Source organism: Anguilla rostrata, chromosome 17 (genome assembly GCF_018555375.3).
Source record: "Anguilla rostrata isolate EN2019 chromosome 17, ASM1855537v3, whole genome shotgun sequence".
Taxonomy (NCBI): Eukaryota; Metazoa; Chordata; class Actinopteri; order Anguilliformes; family Anguillidae; genus Anguilla; species Anguilla rostrata.
The window spans coordinates 24,744,486-24,762,281 of NC_057949.1; the positions used below are offsets into that span (position 1 = coordinate 24,744,486).

The 17,796-nt window shown below is 47.3% G+C and overlaps 1 protein-coding gene across 1 annotated transcript in view; it reads left to right on the forward strand.

The window, feature by feature from the left end:
* The first annotated feature begins 3,285 nt into the window (after positions 1-3,285).
* The window catches only part of kcnt2b (potassium sodium-activated channel subfamily T member 2b), a 54,437-nt gene continuing 39,926 nt past the window's right edge, over positions 3,286-17,796 (forward strand). The window contains exon 1 of the mRNA XM_064315481.1: positions 3,286-3,862. Within this exon, the coding sequence (XP_064171551.1) occupies positions 3,774-3,862 (89 nt within the window). The 5' untranslated portion in view covers positions 3,286-3,773. The remainder of the gene's footprint in view (positions 3,863-17,796) is intronic.

Here is a 17,796-nt window from a genome sequence, read left to right on the forward strand (position 1 = left end):
GCATGGCAAAAATGAGAAAATGACAACGAATGCCTCTTTTGTGTGTGCTGTTATCCATTGAAGCACACCCACTATCAATCAGTACTCAAAACAGTAATCCCACTGTGGTTTAATTAGACACATGTACTGCTGCAGTGGCTGACAGCTGTACCCCAGAGGCGCAGATAGATCAGCCCCGACTCTGGGTCAGACCCTCCCATTGTTATCTGGACTGATGCTTAAATCAGCGGGCTTCAGCACAGCTGATCTTGGATCAATTTTAAAGGCCACAAAGTACCTGAAGCTACTCAATCTCACACGTGCACACACATACATACATACATACGTACATACACCCACTCTCCTGTTTAAACACAGACACACACATACACACACACATACATACACGCACTCTCCTGTTTACACACACACACACACATATACACTCACTCACTCTCCTGCTTAAACACAAACTTTATCACACCTGTTTATAAACACACACACACACATATACACTCACTCACTCTCCTGCTTAAACACACACATCACACCTGCTTATACACGCACACACACATTGCTGCTCATACACAAGCATGCATGCATACACACATGCACTTACTCTCCTGCCCATACACACACATTATCCCACTCAAATATATACACACTGACACAGCATTATGCTGCTTGCATCACCATGCCCATCAGATGGTGTTACCTCAAACACAGGAACCTGAAAATGTGATCATGCCTGATTTCCTGATAGACCATAAAAGGTGAACCCTGTCCTATCCCTGTCACTGTTATACTGAACCTTCAAAGTGAGCACACACTGGCCCTTTAATTTTAACTCCCTTTTTTCGTTAAAATATGCAGCGTACAATGAAAGTGAAGCACTTCCCTCTGACCAGTTCACATTATTATAAGAATTAATAAATGTCTTGCATGATAGAGGCGGTTTTATTGCAGTGAGGTGGACAACCTTGCTATGCAGATTAAGGTTATTCACGGACAGGGCTGATGAAGTAGTCTCCACATTTATGCATTTAACAGAAGCTTTTATCCAGAGTGACCTACATAAGTGCATACAAACGGTTTAGGCGACAAAGAGCTGGTGCCAAGCCGTTGGGGTCACAGGACGGGATGACGGGGTCCATAGTCACCAACGACACAAGCCATGGCAACGGGAGGCAAGCAATGCACCTGGCTGTCTGTCACAATCTCCATGTGGAGCTGACGTGAGCCTGTGTCCGCTTCTTGTTCAGTGAACCCCGGGTGTCACACGCGATCCAAGCCCACGCCACTCATTTAAATGGGTTTGAAGTCCATAGAACAGCGCATCAAGCGCAACAGCTATAACCCCCCCCCCCCCCCCACCTCCCAGAAGAGCTGCATTGTTACACGAGCAGCATGAGGACGTGTTTTACCTCCCTGGTGTCAGTTTGGACATCATCCCAATAGGGCTTAGCAATCCATGGGCAGTCAGTCATTACAAACTAGTTTTTTGTTTTGTTTTTAAAGAGAGTAGATAAGTTTGTTCTCCTTTGTCCTTTTTTGTTTTGCTTTGCTTTTTTTTGCTTAGGCAGATAGAAAGCAGAGGGAGAGAGACAGGGAAATGATCACAGCTCAAAAGGCACTGCCATGGCAGGGGATCGAAGAGGTCCAATCCACAAAAAGGGGGGGGGGTAGTTTGGGGGAAAGCTCACATATGGCTTCTTGGGTGGAGATTCCAGCTATGGAATCTTTGGCTGGTAGCTCCTGCTCTAGCTGGATATCATCCATCTGAAATCTGGTGATGGTCTGTTGCCTGTACCGAGCTGGCCCACCAGCTGGACATGGTCTTGCCAGCATCTTTGCTTTCTCAACCATCTTGTGGCCAACTTGTCCATCTCCAAACCAGCTTCAAAGCAGCTGGACCAGCTTACGTAAAACCCAGACTGAAACCCTGCTGAAATTTCCATTAGGGTTGATAGTCAAACACCCTACATGCTGTGCCACACATCTCACTGTACATATAGAGTTCTGCAGTAACTACCTTCTCCCACCCAAGTAGTTATACTGGCTGTGATGACCTGCCAGGTTAGCGGTCACTGTCAGTTATATGTCTCTGGACATTTAACCAGCGGTTAGTTATATGTCTCTGTGCATACTATGACAGCACCAGTTACACCACACAAGATGGCAGATAGCGAGAGGTAAATGGTACACATTTGTCACTTTCTGTGCGTGTCTCTTGACTTTAGCCAAACCCAACATTCGGCAGGTTAAATTTCCGATGTGACTGTGCCCAACCATTTTCCAACTAAAAGGATTAAAGAGTGATTATGAAAGGTCATTCCCAGCCAGGAAAAAATCAATAAATCGATGCATCGGACGACGCCAGAAAGCTTTCGCGTGGTTCTTCTTGAGGCACACATGGAAATAGACAGGGATTTGTGTTTATGTTCCACGTATTTGTAACGGGACATGTTGAGAGCAATGGGACTCAATGTTGTTAGCCTGTTGAATGCCGTTGAAACTGTTGGCGTGCGAGGACCGAAACACTCAGGTGTTCCCACAAACGCAAACGTGATTCCCCGCTTGAGGAATCCGGAGTAAACTGGGTTGAAGTGACAGCATCCGCCAGATAACTGGATGGCCGGCCACTTTCTGTATTAATGTGTGTGGCTGTCTGTGGTCTCTTTAATTTCTTGGAAACACATGGTTTTGTCTTGCCAACAAAGCAGGCATTGAATGAAGGGGAATTTCAATTACATTTAACAGTGCGTGGTGGCTGGTGGGGGGGGGGGGGGGGGCAGGGGGTTGGGAGAGGGAGACGCTAAGAAAATGTACGGAGGAGTCAAGAGAGAGAGGGAAGAGGGAAGGTGAGAACAGTTTGTGTTGTATAATCATCTGTTCCTCTGTTCTGTCTGATTTTCTAGAAGAGTGGCATCCTGTACGAGTTTCTGTCGTCTGGCATTAGGTAGAGCATTTGAGTTTCTTTAAAAAAAATCATGAAATAATCCGCACATCGTGAAACCTGCCCGGGCTCGTGCACCTCCGTTGAGGCCGGAGGTCAGCTACGGGTTGCTCAATTACGCGTCTGAAACTAAGCCAAGTGTCAGAAAATCGAGGGATGGATTCAGCCCCTTCCCAAAGGAGCCCCCGTCCACGACGCATCCCTCACCTCCGACGACAAACGTTCAACAAGAGTGCATGTCTAAATTATGCGTAATTTCCTGGCAAAGGCAAAATACATACAAACGCTCAATGCCATTAAATACAACGAAAGAGAAGTATTTTTAAAAAAAAACAATTTCACGGTGGTGGGAATCGTTGTTTATTATCATTTTGATACAATAAATGTCATGTTCATATGTCATGTCGCGTGTTGGACATGATCTATGGGGATTTGCTGTGCAAAGCATCCTAACTGCAGCGGGTAAGGAAGGAGTCGTGGTGATTGTAGGGCTACAGGCAAATCACTCTGCGGTCACCGACGCGCGCGGACCTGTGAGCTCGAGGCGCCACTTCGCACTTGGAGAAGCAACCAGTTGCACGTTTGTCACACCAAAACATTTCTGGGCGAATCGAAAGACGATCAGAGCAGAACACATGTGTGGCATAAATTTACACCCACAGCAAGCGCTACGCGTCGGCTTCTCACAATAATACAATGTTTTTCTGAAACAAAACAGTACCAGAAAAGAAAACACGGAGCGAGTACGCTGGAGGGGAAAAAATACATTTGCTTCATACATCCTTTTTTTAAACCCTCACCGGAAAATCTTTCTTCGGTTTGTTCAGAGGACGCGGTCATGGTGGAGCTGGAGAAGGATGTTCTGCCACTACCGCCGCGGTACCGGTTCCGAGACTTGTTGCTTGGAGACTGGCAATCAGATGACAGGTAGGAAACGGCGAAAACTTGAGCGGTCGGGGGAATAAGCTTTGCGTATGTACTCGCATGTACTGCATCACATATCCTAATAACGGTTTGAACGTTCTGCAGTCCTCCGTCGCGAACTGATATATTTGCCCAATGTTTTGCACATGCAAATTAAATGTGTGTATTGTGTCATCGCACAATTAAAGAGTGGCAACCTTTATAAATGTATGTTAATTTCTTGGACATAAACGTTTTGTATGCGTGGACGGCGCACTCGTTTCGTGAGCGGCTGTAACAAGCGGTAGGCTGCTCCAGTAGTTTCTTCAACAGGTTGAAGACGAGAGAGAGTAACATAATGAGAGGTCTTGTTATTGTGTGTGTGTGTGTGTTTACAGGTACTATACATTTAGTGAGCAACTGAAGGATCGTTTTATTTGACAAAAGGCAGGAGATTCAAAATCATCATACCCAAAGCCTAATTTAGTTATATGTCTCTGTGATTGCATGACAGAAAGCCACAAACTGAAACTTTCCAGTGCTGTTAGTCATAACCTTGATCAGTCAAGACTTAAATTGTAGACTAATGCCTTTTCATAAATTGCATCATCTGTCATTAAGCTGAGCAAGGTTAATGTTGAACTACAGTTGGCAAACAGAATGACAGTAAACCAAATTGTATTTCTATTGATATTATTGGTTTTTTTTTTATTTTTTTTTTGTTTGTTTTGTTTATGTTGAATTTTCTTTTGGGGGGGGGAGGGGGGGGTAGAGGGAAATGTGCTAAGCACAGGATGGAGAAATCATGTTAATTTAAATGAAAATGTAACAAATCTTGGTTTGAAGTCTGCATAACAGATGCAGCCAAATAGATGCAAAGCCAGGAGAGCTCTCAAAACAGCTTTACCAATTACTTAAGTCTCATCAGTTGTATCATTGCTGTATCTTATACCCTGCTGGGCACTGCTGTAGCCTATACCCTGCTGGGCACTGCTGTAGCTTATACCCTGCTGGGCACTGCTGTATCCTATACCCTGCTGGGCACTGCTGTAGCCTATACCCTGCTGGGCACTGCTGTGGCCTATACCCTGCTGGGCACTGCTGTAGCTTATACCCTGCTGGGCACTGCCATAGCCTATACCCTGCTGGGCACTGCTGTGGCCTATACCCTGCTGGGCACTGTCGTATCTTATACCCTACTGGGCACTGCTGTAGTTTATGCCCTGCTGGGCACTGCTGTACCTTATACCCTGCTGGGCACTGCCATAGCCTATACCCTGCTGGGCACTGCTGTAGCCTATACCCTGCTGGGCACAGCTGTACCTTATACCCTGCTGGGCATCGCTATAGCCTATACCCTGCTGGGCACTGCTGTAGCCTATACCCTGCTGGGCACAGCTGTAGCCTATACCCTGCTGGGCACTGCTGTATCTTATACCCTGCTGGGCACTGCTGTATCTTATACCCTGCTGGGCACTGCCGTACCTTATACCCTGCTGGGCATCGCCATAGCCTATACCCTGCTGGGCACTGCTGTAGCCTATACCCTGCTGGGCACAGCCGTAGCCTATACCCTGCTGGGCACTGCTGTAGCCTATACCCTGCTGGGCACTGCTGTACTTATACCCTGCTGGGCACTGCTGTAGCTATACCCTGCTGGGCATTGCCGTACCTATACCCTGCTGGGCATGCCATAGCCTATACCCTGCTGGGCACCGCCGTAGCCTATACCCTGCTTGGCACCGCCGTAGCCTATACCCTGCTGGGCACAGCCGTAGCCTATACCCTGCTTGGCACCGCCGTAGCCTATACCCTGCTTGGCACCGCCGTAGCCTATACCCTGCTGGGCACAGCCGTAGCCTATACCCTGCTGGGCACTGCTGTAGCCTATACCCTGCTGGGCACTGCTGTAGCCTATACCCTGCTGGGCACTGCTGTACCTTATACCCTGCTGGGCACCGCCGTAGCCTATACCCTGCTGGGCACTGCCGTAGCCTATACCCTGCTGGGCTCTGCAGCGCAGGTTAGACTCTGTTGCTCCGCTGTACGCTACAACTTCATTCTCTTCCTCCCTGTAAGCACGGAAGCCTCTTTGCCACCTCGGCACGCTAGATTACTGTGATTCTTATAAAGAAACCGTACACACGAGAGAACAAAAGGTGGGAAGAGGGGGGTAGAGAAAGGTAGAGCGAGAGAGTAGAGAAAGATATTAGGAGGGTAGAGAGAGAGGGCAGAGAGAGAGAGAGAGAGAGGGAGAGGGGATGAGAGAGAGAGAGAGGAAGAGAGGGGGAGAGAGAGATGTTAATGGAAAATGGAACACCTCATTTCACGCTTGTTTGGCAGGACGAGCGCGCCGCGCACAGCCGCGCAGCGTTGCCAGGCGAGAGCCAATCCGCCCCAACGCGGTGCCATTACCGCCGAACCCCGTCTCCTAACTTACCTGGGCCGGCGACTTAAACCAGAGCACGGGGTAAAAAGAGGGATAAACGAGCGTGTGGGGGGGGGGGGGGGGGTCTGAGGCGGGGGAGGGGTCACAGTCCTCAGCTTCTCTCCCACACTGCAGGCATACCACAGGCCAGTTAAGTTACGAGCAAAATACTGCAAGAGTTCATTGACAGGTTGATTACAGCTCTGTGTTTAAAAAATGTCCCCTATCTCTCTCAGCTGATTTCCTCCCGTTCGCGTTATCTCCACGCCCGACGCAGCATTTTATTTGGCGGAGAATCAATGAAAGAAATCCAAAAAACACAGCTGGAGAAACGATTCATTGAGCTAGACACTACCAAATACCTATCCACAGAGTGCAAGCTTAATAGAGATGCCAGTTCCCCCAAAATGACTCTCCATGAGTCCTGTCAAGGTGTGCTTAATGCCATCCATTTTCCACTCAAGTTGAGTAAGGTCAAAATCACCCATATCGACTGATTGGTGATGCTCCTCCCTCTAGTGGCAAAACATTGCTCCTGCAACTACTGCGGTGGGGAGCTCAGTTGGTGTGGAGGGGGGTGTCATTCCTTGGTATGATCTTATTTCCCCAATATGTTTGCATTGGAAATATGCTGCTGATATTCCTCTGCGAATATGTTCCATTTGGGAGTCATTCCAATTAAGATGAATTTTAATTTATTTGGATGGATTGCGATGAAGGCACTGTAGTGCGTCACACGATGGCTGTGGGATTATGACTGGGGATGTGGGAACGAAGGGGGGGGGGGGGCAGAGCAGATGTTTAAAACGTGCCGTGAGGCTGGCGTTGGTCGCGCTGGCTACCGGGCTTAAGCCCCGGATGCCCACGGAGAGCCGGGGGGGGGGGGGGGAGGCGGAGCCTCTTCTGGACCGATCTGCGTGGGCCAGAACGCCGCTCCCACGGGAGGGTTTGGGAGAAGCTTTGAGGTTTAGCGGCCCACGATTAGCGACGGCTCAGCGAACACATCGTTAAGGGCCGACGCTAAAGAGCCACGACGCCACTCTGTTCAAGGAGCTACAGCGCGCACACACACTCACACTCACGCTCACGCTCACACATACGCACACACACGCACACACACACACACACACTCACACTCACAAACACACACTCACACACACACACACACACACACACACACACACTCACACTCACAAACACACACTCACACACACACACACACACACACACACACACACACTCACACTCACACTCACACTCACACTCACACTCACACTCACACTCACACTCACACTCACACTCACACTCACACACACACACACACACACATACATACGCACGCGCACACTCTCTCTCATATACATCTTCTCCTTGCATTTAGACAGTTCTATTGCTCCTGGACTCTGTGCCTCTGTACAGGCTATGGCTCCTGACTGCAGTGACTGCAGCTGTGACTGGAGGTTAAGCAACAGTAGCTTTTGTTGCACTGTGTTTCAGTGACATGGGGATTCAGCGAATCATTGGTTTAGTGATTCAGGGTTTTAATGACTCCCTGTGACTCAGTGACTCAGCAGTTTAAAAGGCTCAAACACTGCGAGGCTTGGTGACTGAGGGGTTCAGTGACTCACTGGCGTAATGACACTGTTTCAGTGACTCAGTGGTTTAGCGACTCAATGAGTCTGGTGCTTTTGGTGGCTCAATTACTCAGTGAATTTATTTTCTCTTAGGCATATAATGGTAGGCTAAAATAGGGATAATAATCTTCCTTGCTGTTTGGCTAGCTCGCCTAAACAGTGTGCTAAGACCAAAATATTTGTTTTGCTATCAGCAGGGAGCTGCGTTAGCGATGCTTGCGATGTTTGAGAACCCCATAATCAGGTGGAGCCACCAGGCACTGTCAATCACCATCTCGTTTATAAAATTACAAGAAGTATCTTTCCACTGCAAAAACAATATGATTGGATCAGTGAGACCCTGAATAAGTGTATTAAACCCACCCATTTCGGGGTCTCTGACACCACACTCTCCAATCGCCAACATCGCTTCTTCCCTCAAGAACTATGTTTCAAATGCGAAAAATTGCATTAAACTTTAAAGGCCTAACTCAATTAAATATGAACCGAAAAAGAAAGTCAATACGTTTGAATACTTACACAGTATTTTTTTTTCCCCCCCCAATATGTTCGTACTTGGTTTACCCAATGAATTAAAACGAGCTTGGCTGGAAATAAAAGTACAGGCAGCTCAGTTGTCCCAGAGGGGTGGGGAAAGCCTGCCGTGCCTGTACACTTTCTCATTAACTGCATTCCGTCTGGGAGAATCGAGTTCATTCATTTACTCCTAGATTTACGGAATGGCCATTAAGATACTTACTTGTCCTGCGGTGGATTTTATTTTATTTTTTTGGGGTAGGGGATCGAGCTCGCCCCAAAGCACAAACAACGGACGCGAGTCCCATTCCACAGCGGGGGCGAAGGCGGCCCCGAGGCCGGATTGAAATGGCAGAGGTTGCGTTCAGGGGGCTGAGAGGAAATTGTGCAAAATTGATTTCTTTTAATGAGCCAATTGGACGTAATTACCTGAACAAATGCATTTGTTCCGTTGCCCTGCAAGCACAATTTAAACCTTCCATTTTTAACTCGCACATTCACAAGTTTGTCATTCGCTCTCTCGGTATTTCTTAAATATTCTTCCGTTCGGTGGCATAGCCCTACATGGGACTCAAACCTGCAACCCCTGGTCAGAAGCCCTGGGGCCTCATTTATAATAAGGTTCTTGGATTCAAACTTACACAGAATCTTAACGTCATTTCCCAAGTTGTGCTTATGCTCGATTTCAAAAAAATGACTGAGATGGAAAAAGTTGCTGACAGTACATTGGTTTAAAGTGGCGTATCTGCGTCTTGTGCCCTCTCTCTCTCTCTCCCCCTCTCCCTCTCTCTCTCTCTCTCTCCCTCTCTCTCTCTCTCCCCCTCCCTCCACCTCATTTCCTTCCCTCAGCACAATTTAACCTCCATTTATCGCCTCACAATGCATTCCTCTCTCGTATTCTAAATCTCTCCCTTCGTGGCACTAGCTACTTGGAGACTCAAACCGCAGACCTGGTCAGAAGCCACTGGGCTCATTTTAAGTTCTTGGATTCAACTCACAAATCTAAGGATTCCATTGTCTTAGCCATTTCCCAAAAGCTATAATTCTACAGTACATTGGTCTGTGGCTATCTGCCTCTGTTCCCTCTCTCTCTCTCTCTCCTCTCCCTCTCTCTCTCCTCTCTCCTCTCCCTCTCTCCGTCTCCTCTCTCTCGTCTCCCTCTCTCGTCTCCTCTCTCCCTCCCTCTCCTCCCTCCCTCTCTCTCTCTCCCTTCTACACTGAGAAGAGAAGAAGAGGGAGAGTCTCTAGTGGGTCACTCTCTCGAGATTATCTCAAATAAGGCCTTTAGCCTCTCCCCCACATCGCTTTTATTTCTTCGCTTTCTGTCTCCCTCTGTCTCCCTCTCTCTGTCTCCCTCTCTCTGTCTCCCTCTCTCTGTCTCCCTCTCTCTGTCTCCCTCTCTCTGTCTCCCTCTCTCTGTCTCCCTCTCTCCGTCTCCCTCTCTCTGTCTCCCTCTCTCCGTCTCCCTCTCTCCATCTCCCTCTCTCCGTCTCCCCCCTGAGAGCTTTGAATGGAGGGGTGGGGTGGGGGGGGGGGGTGGGGGGGGGGCACGTGGGAGAGACAAAGAGACAGGAAGTTGATTAATAGGCTGAGTCATACAAAAGTGTGCCGCGCAATCCCCACAAACATTCCTTTCACAAATATTTTGATTCAGTTACGCGCGAAACGGCGTTTGTGTGTCGCGCTTAATTGGCTTCCTCTTTAACCTCTGGCCCTTAAGGGCAGGGAGGGTGCGGCAGACACGTCTGTACCGCAGGCCTGACGAAGGAAAACAGCTCCCGAAGCATTCAGCTATTCAGAAAAAATAAACACACACACAAAACAACTGCCTAAATAGCAAAAAAAAAAAAAGAGGAGGGGAGGGAGGAGAAGGGAGGGAGCGAGGGAGGGAGGAAAAGAGAGGGTTGGAGGAGAAAGGGAGGGAGCGAGGGAGGGAGGAGAAGAGAGGGAGCGAAGAAGGCAGGAGAAGAGAGGGTTGGAGGAGAAGAGAGAGAGCGAGGCTGGCAGGAGAACAGGAAGAGAGGGAGCGAGGGAGGGAGGAGAACAGGAAGAGAGGGAGCGAGGGAGGCAGGAGAAGAGAGGGAGGGAGTAGAAGAGAGGAAGCGAGGGATGGATGGGTTCTCTGGGGATAAACAGCATGAGGGGATAGGGCTGCATCATAACCAATCAAGCACATCCATCAATCACACACACACCTTTTCACAAACACATCTACTCACAGTAAACCAGTCTAATCACCCTGCTCTATCTCTCCCTCTGCCCCCCCCCTCTCTCTCTCTCTCTCTCTCACTCTCTCTTTATCTCTACCTCCCTCTCAATCCATTCCGCTATTTTAGTTCGGTGCAGTAGAACCGAGAGCAGGTGCTTCATTTGCCTGCTATTAAAACAGTGTGGTCAAAGCACAGGAGATAAGAGGAACAACAGCCAACAATTACTTACTTAAACTCTGGGGGGGCCAGGAACAATCTTTTCATTTTAATGAAGCAAATGTTAAATCAGATCAACGATGACAACAGTCTCATAATTATGAGATGTATATCCCTAATCTCATAATTACAAGATGAACCCCATATCTATTTATTGCAAGAGCTTTTGATGAGAACGTATTGTCATTGGATAATGGGGAAGCGTTATTGCTAGATATACCAATATCATGACGTGCCACAGGATTGTATGTGCATATATTAACAGATTATTATTATTATTATTTAAATAATGTTTAATCTCTTTTTCGGCTGGAACCATTTCCTATGGCACATGTAACACAAGACCACTGGCGCTCAAGGAGAGAAGCAGTGGCACAAATATAAAATCCAGTATTCCTCTTTTTAAATGTGAATAAATGCCACAAATTAATACTTTAATGTGTACAGCCTCTGGAGGCATAATTCTGCTGCACAGACTTCCTCGGGGGATATAACTGAAGTGTGTTTCCTTGCATTAGACCAGCAACTCTGGGGGTTCCCCGGTGTCCTGGCTAAAATCCTAGATCTGGCTCTCGCAAAAAACTTGCCACCTAATCATCCCCTGATTTAATTGGCTAAAAAATGTTCTCTCCCTCCAGTGGAGCTGCTCAGTGGCCAACAATAGAGGATTGTGGTTGTACTGGGCAGCTCCCAGGTGTGAATGTGTATGAGTGTGAAGCAGGGCGTTCCTGCAAAAGAGCATCCGTGCTCAGTGAACCTACCCTGGGTAAATAAAGGTTAAATAAATAAAAATAAAACTCCTGAGTGTCCCTATACCTGCTACTGCAAAGCTGGCTGGTAGTCAGAAACATCTGTATGTAATCTACCATTCATTGCACATACAAAGTGTCTGGGCCAACTGAAAACTTACACTGAATAATAGCAACAAAAAAAAGGGGAAAAGTGAACTACTCTATTATTATTCAGATGCCTTCTCTTTCTTAGATTGCCATCTAATAATAATCAGGGGGTAATTTTGTAATTACAAAGGTTTATAGCAACAGCTACAAGATAAGAACTTTATGTGGTGACAGCAAAATGCCTCTCTGAATAACAACAAAGACTGAGAAGGCATCAGGCAGGGTAGCTACTCTATTTCAGTGTATGTTATGCTCTGCTGCACATACAGGTGTATACACCACACATACATATATGTTATGCTACACATACAAATATGCTATGTTATATATATATATGTAGGCACAGGGTACATGTCCTATCTTGTGTATACAAATGCTATGCATACATATATGCTATGCTATGCCACACATACATGGCATTAGTTTACAGTTTACAGGCATTTAGCAGACTCTCTTATCCAGGGTGACGTACACTGCATCCAGTTATACAGCTGGATATACACTGGAGCAACGCAGGTTAAGTACCTTGCTCAAGGATAGCATTGGGTGCGGTTGTGTAATTCACAAAGTAAAATAGGTAATTTCTCTACGTATGTATGTATGATTTTAAATAATTACATTACAGGCATTTAGCAGACGCTCTTATCCAGAGCGACTTACACAACCTTTTTTACATAGCATTTTACACTGCATCCATTTATACAGCTGGATGTATACTGAAGCAATTGCGGTTAAGTACCTTGCTCAAGGGTACAACAGCAGTGTCTTTACCCGGGAATCGAACCTGCGACCTTTCGGTTACAAGCCCAGTTCCTTACCCACTGTGCTACACTCCGTCCTACAATAATAAGAGCAGAGTTTTGTTTTTTGTTTTTTTTTTTGAAAGAAGACCTGGCAGATTTGGATTCACTGCTGCGCAGGAAGGCGTCCCTGGCCGGGGTTCAGTCGCCGTTTATCCGTAACTTTGGCTCGCGCTCCAGTGCAGTTGTGTTTTGCTTTCGTTTGGCAAGGCCAGTGATCTATAATTAACTTGCCCAAAGTTTGTTTGCATTGGGGGGGGGGGGGGGGGGGGGGGGGGGGGGGGGGGGAAGTAACACTAACACTTGGAAGTCAGTGTTTAAGGACTCACGTTTGAATGCAGGCTTCCGTTCCTCAGAGATCTGCGATCTCTCTTCTTTTTCGGAGACAAAGCTTCCTGCGTTATATCAGAGAAAACTCATTATCCGCGCACGTGGAGCTTTGTGTTCGGCTGCACGTGGCACGTCGCCTATAAAACACGTTAAAATATAAAACACGTCGGCTAATTACCCATAAGTACTCATAAAAGGCCGACGGGATTTGCAAATATGCAGCCGTACAGTACATCGCGTTCCAAGTTTAGGAATTCGGAATGCTCACCGCATTCTGAACAGAAGACCTCTCACAGAGATTCTTCGCGGTCTCTCCGCGTCCGACAGCGCCTACCTGAGGTGAGCTGGACTAACTGCGAGGAGAGGCGAGGAGACGTAAACAGTGTTTCGCGTTTTCCTCCGGACGCCAGCCGTAACACTGCGAAGACCTGCGAGCCGTGTCTGTGAGCTTTGCCCCACAAGCTTACGCTCCCTGTACGCACCACTGTCGCACGTTCACTCGCACTCTTACCGCTATTACCGTCGTGAGATAACCAAGCCAAAAAAGTCACGTTGTAGCACAAGACACAAGGGGCACAAGGCAAGATTGCTTTGCTACAATGCGCAGATCAGGCTGTGACCGCTCGGCTCGCGCCTGGCGAGGACGTGCCATCATTTCTTTTCAGCGTATAATTGCAATTCATTTTGTTTTGTCGATTTTTTCTTTTTCATTTGATTTGCAATTTGCTTGATTGTAATTGGAGCACTGCTGGTCAGAAGCTGCGTACGCCGTTAGCAATTAGCAGATCAAAGGAGTCTCAGGAGGGCGGCGCGGCGGTGCAGTGGTTAGCACTGTCGCCTCGCAGCTAGAAGGTCCTGGGTTCGAATCCGGCCCAAAGGTATGAGTGTGTGAGCAAACGGTGAGTGAACGGTGTGTGCGCCCTGCGATAGATCGGCGGGCCTGTCCCAGGGTGTATTCCTGCCTCTCGCCCCAATGCAACCTGGGATAGGCTCCAGCACCCCCCGTGACCCTGCCCAGGATAAGCAGGTACAGATGATGGATGGAATGGGTTTTAGGACCAACTGATCAGGCCAAAAATAAGCTTTTGAGATAGGAAAGCCTCAAACTGAAGAGTCTACTCTTTTTTTTAACATATCCAAAATGTTACAGTAATGCTCTTTCACATGTTCATTAGCGAAACACCTATTTCTGTCCTGATACAGAGTTGAGTGTTTTAGTGCATTTGAAGGCCTTTTTTATTTATTTATTTTTATTTTTTATTTTTTTAAAGGAATCAAGCAAATACAGCTTCAACTGTGACCGTTTAAGAATAATCTTGTTGCTAACAGAGCCTCACACCTCACCCCCATATCACATGGTCGTTAGTTTGATGTAATACACTGTTCACTTTAGTCATAATTTTTTTAGTTTGCAAAAACGCCCTTTGGCTTCCTCTTTCTGTGCCTTTGCCGCCAGGTGCAAGGCCTCCGGTGCATTGATGTATTTGTCATTTTCCATGTGATCCGGTATAGAGAGGTGAAAAGAAAGATTAAACAGAACTTGGTCCACTTAGACCCGGCCTTTTCGGGACAATCAATACTACAGTCTTTTTTTAAGTTTACTGCCAGGACCAAGGTCATCGGCATATAATAATGTAATATCAGTGTCTGAGGTGTTAAACTGTTTAAGGTGTAAGATCACAAATATACACAGTTATGACCAAATGTATCCAGACAGGCCTTGGTCTGGGGCTTTTTTTCATGGTTTTGGCTAGGCCCCTTAGTTCCAGTGAAGGCAAATCATAATGCTACAGCACACAATAACATTCTAGATGATTCTGGGCTTCCCCAGCAGTTTGGGGAAGGCCCTTTCCTGTTTCAGCATGACTATGCCCCTGCGCACACAGCATGATTGAAATGATTTTGTCAAGAACGGTATGAAAGAACTTGGCTGGCCTGCACAGAGCCCGGACCTCAAACCCTTCCAACACCTTTTGGATCAATTGGAAAGCCATCTGCAAGCCAGGCCTAATTGCCCAATCAGTGCCTGTCCTCACTAATGCTCTTCCGGCTGAATGGAAGCAAATCTCTGCAACAATGCTCCAACGTCTAGTATAAAGCCTTCCCAGAAGATTGGAGGTTGTTACAGCAGCAAAGGGTGGACCAACTCCATATTAATACCCATAAGTTTGGATGAGATGATGTATGTCAAGAGTCCACACACTTTTGGCCATGTAGTGTATGATTACAATGTTCTGAACTGAATATTCTAACTACTGCTAGTAACTGAAAGCAAACTTAGAGTTCTAGAACACTGACTTAGAATTTTGCGGGGGGGAAAAACATTCACTCTTAAAAGGGTTAATAAGGCTGTAATCAAACTGTGAAGAACTGTGTTCTTTTTTTTTCTGTTGCTATTTTAATCATGCATCTGACTCCTGCATGTGTTTGAACACACACACACACACACACACACACACATCACACACATACACACACACACATATATATATAAGGTTATTTCTGAGACTCCAGAAACCGGACAGCTGGGACATTATTGATTGCCGGGGGTGTGGAGTGCTCTCAGGAAGCGAGAAAAGACTCGAGTGCGGTGGGTGTTCACGCGCGCGTCCCTGTGCTAGAGAGAGAGAACGGCGGGGTTTTCACAGAACCTCTGTGCCGCACAGAGTCCCGGGTTCGCCGAGTTGTTTTTCACGGTAATCCGATCTGCCGCTCTCGCGAAATCCGATTAGGGCCCCCGAATATGCCGGAGGAATTTCATTTCGATCTGACAAGCCCCCCCGAGGAGGGAGGAGCGTCTGCCCGCACCCGCGAAACGTATGGAGGCGGACCGTAATGCGATCGACGGGCTAACGTATGTGTCTGTGCGTCCACATCACCGCCGAGGGCTCCGGGGGGACCATGGGCCAGGCAGCGAGGGTCATCTCTGCAGGCTGTGTGGGGGAAGGGGGGGGGGTCGGCGGGGTGGGGTTATATGGATGAATGTAGGGGCCTTTTTGAAGACTTGCAGGGCAAAAGGGGGGAAAAAAGAGCACAATGGTATGGTGAGGAAGAAAGTGAGAGTCAGAGTGAGAGAGAGAGAGAGAGAGAGAGAGAGAGGGTGGGAGAGAGAGACATAAAGAGAAAAGAGGGGGGGAGAAGAGAGAGAGAGAATTGTATACTGGTACTGTACTGGTGGAAAGTGGTAGAGAGCGAGAGAGGGATGAGGTAAATACAGGGTGGGAAGAAGAAGGGGGGGAAACAGCTAAGGAGAATGAGTTGAAAGGGGAGGAGGGAGAAAGAAAGAAAGAAAGAAATAAAAGGGATGAACATGTGAAAGCAGTGTTGATTTAAGTGGGGAGTGCTGCAGGGAGCGGAGGGAGATGTGAGTAAAAGGCTACTGAACGCACTTACTTAGTGTCACTACGCCTCTATGTTGTAAAAGATGGCTTTCATTTTGTCTGCTTCCTGATCACAGAGAGGTGGGAGGGGGCGCCGGTGACACACACACACACACACACACACACAAGCACTCACACATGCGCTCACGCACACACACAAGCACACATGCACGCATGCATACAGACATGCATGCGTACACAAAAACATGCGCACCCATGCACACACAATCTCACACATACACGCACGCACACACACACACAAGCACACACATACACGCACACAAGCACATGCGCGCACGCACACACACGCACACACACAGACTAGCAAAACCAGTCAGAAATAAAGCAGGCCATGTGGCTCAGGAGAGGAGCCGACTGCTCTCCCTACATGGCAACATGAGTCAGCATGCATTCGTCAATGCACCCAACTATCAATGCACCCAACTGAAAAAATTATTGATTGGAGGAAAAAAATATATCGATTTTTTTTAAAGAAGACAGAGGATTTCACTCCTTCCACCAATCAGTCAGCTCCGGGGGGGGGGGGGGTGAGCATTGTAAACAGTTTATGGAAAATTAATTCAAATATCCTGCACACCAGGCATGCTGTCTCGTTTGATATCTGCACGGAAGACTCTGATCTCACTGCAGCTTTCCAGCTCTCCTGCTGTCTTTTCCTCGTACTTCCTAAACAACAGCAGGATACATAAACACGTGAATATAAAATAATTAATGTTTTTATAGCACGGAAGAGAATTGCAAGCAGGCGATTTTTTTTTTTTTTGCCCCCTCCATTCGGTCATTGGTTTCCTAAGAGGAAAATGGATGTTGTGGCCGGACGTTTTAAGAGATATTTCAAGAATAATTGAATGAGTGTACATTAAACCAAACTGACTGCTGATCTAATTCCCCACTTCATAAACAAAGCGATCCATCACTTTTTAAGACACGCATGCAGGCAAGCGTTTACTCAAGGAAAACGAGATACGCCCCATGCCCCAACCCTGGACACACGCTAGCTGTCCCCCCACCCCCCCACCCCAAACCTCACCCTGACCCCGACCCCCCAACCTGGGATTTGAACTGGCCATATACCACCTCCACCCATTTTTGTCAGACATTTTCTCCTTCTACCAGAGATCTTCAATTAAACTGATCCTATTTTATGTATGTCAAATTTTACTGGGAATTTCAAAAATAATAAGCTTCACAGCATTCCATGTGTGAAATTCCCCCTAAAGCACAGGGGTGGTGGCACTGGCCAGGAGGAAAAGCTCCCTGGATGGCACAGGAGGAAAACCTTGGGAGGTACCATGTTGATAATCAGTGGGGGGGGAGGGGGGGGGGAACACTGTCCTCCTCGGACCAGCAAAGTGAGCAGGTTCACAGAGGCAAAAATCGTCAAGCCAATTTCCAGTCTAATTTCCATCTAATCAGTTGACTGACTGGTCGTCCTGTGAAAAATAACAAAATGTACAGAGAAGTAAACATCTGAAACCTCGCTCACCGCACTCTTCCCCTAATTAATTTTGAAATGCATTTACT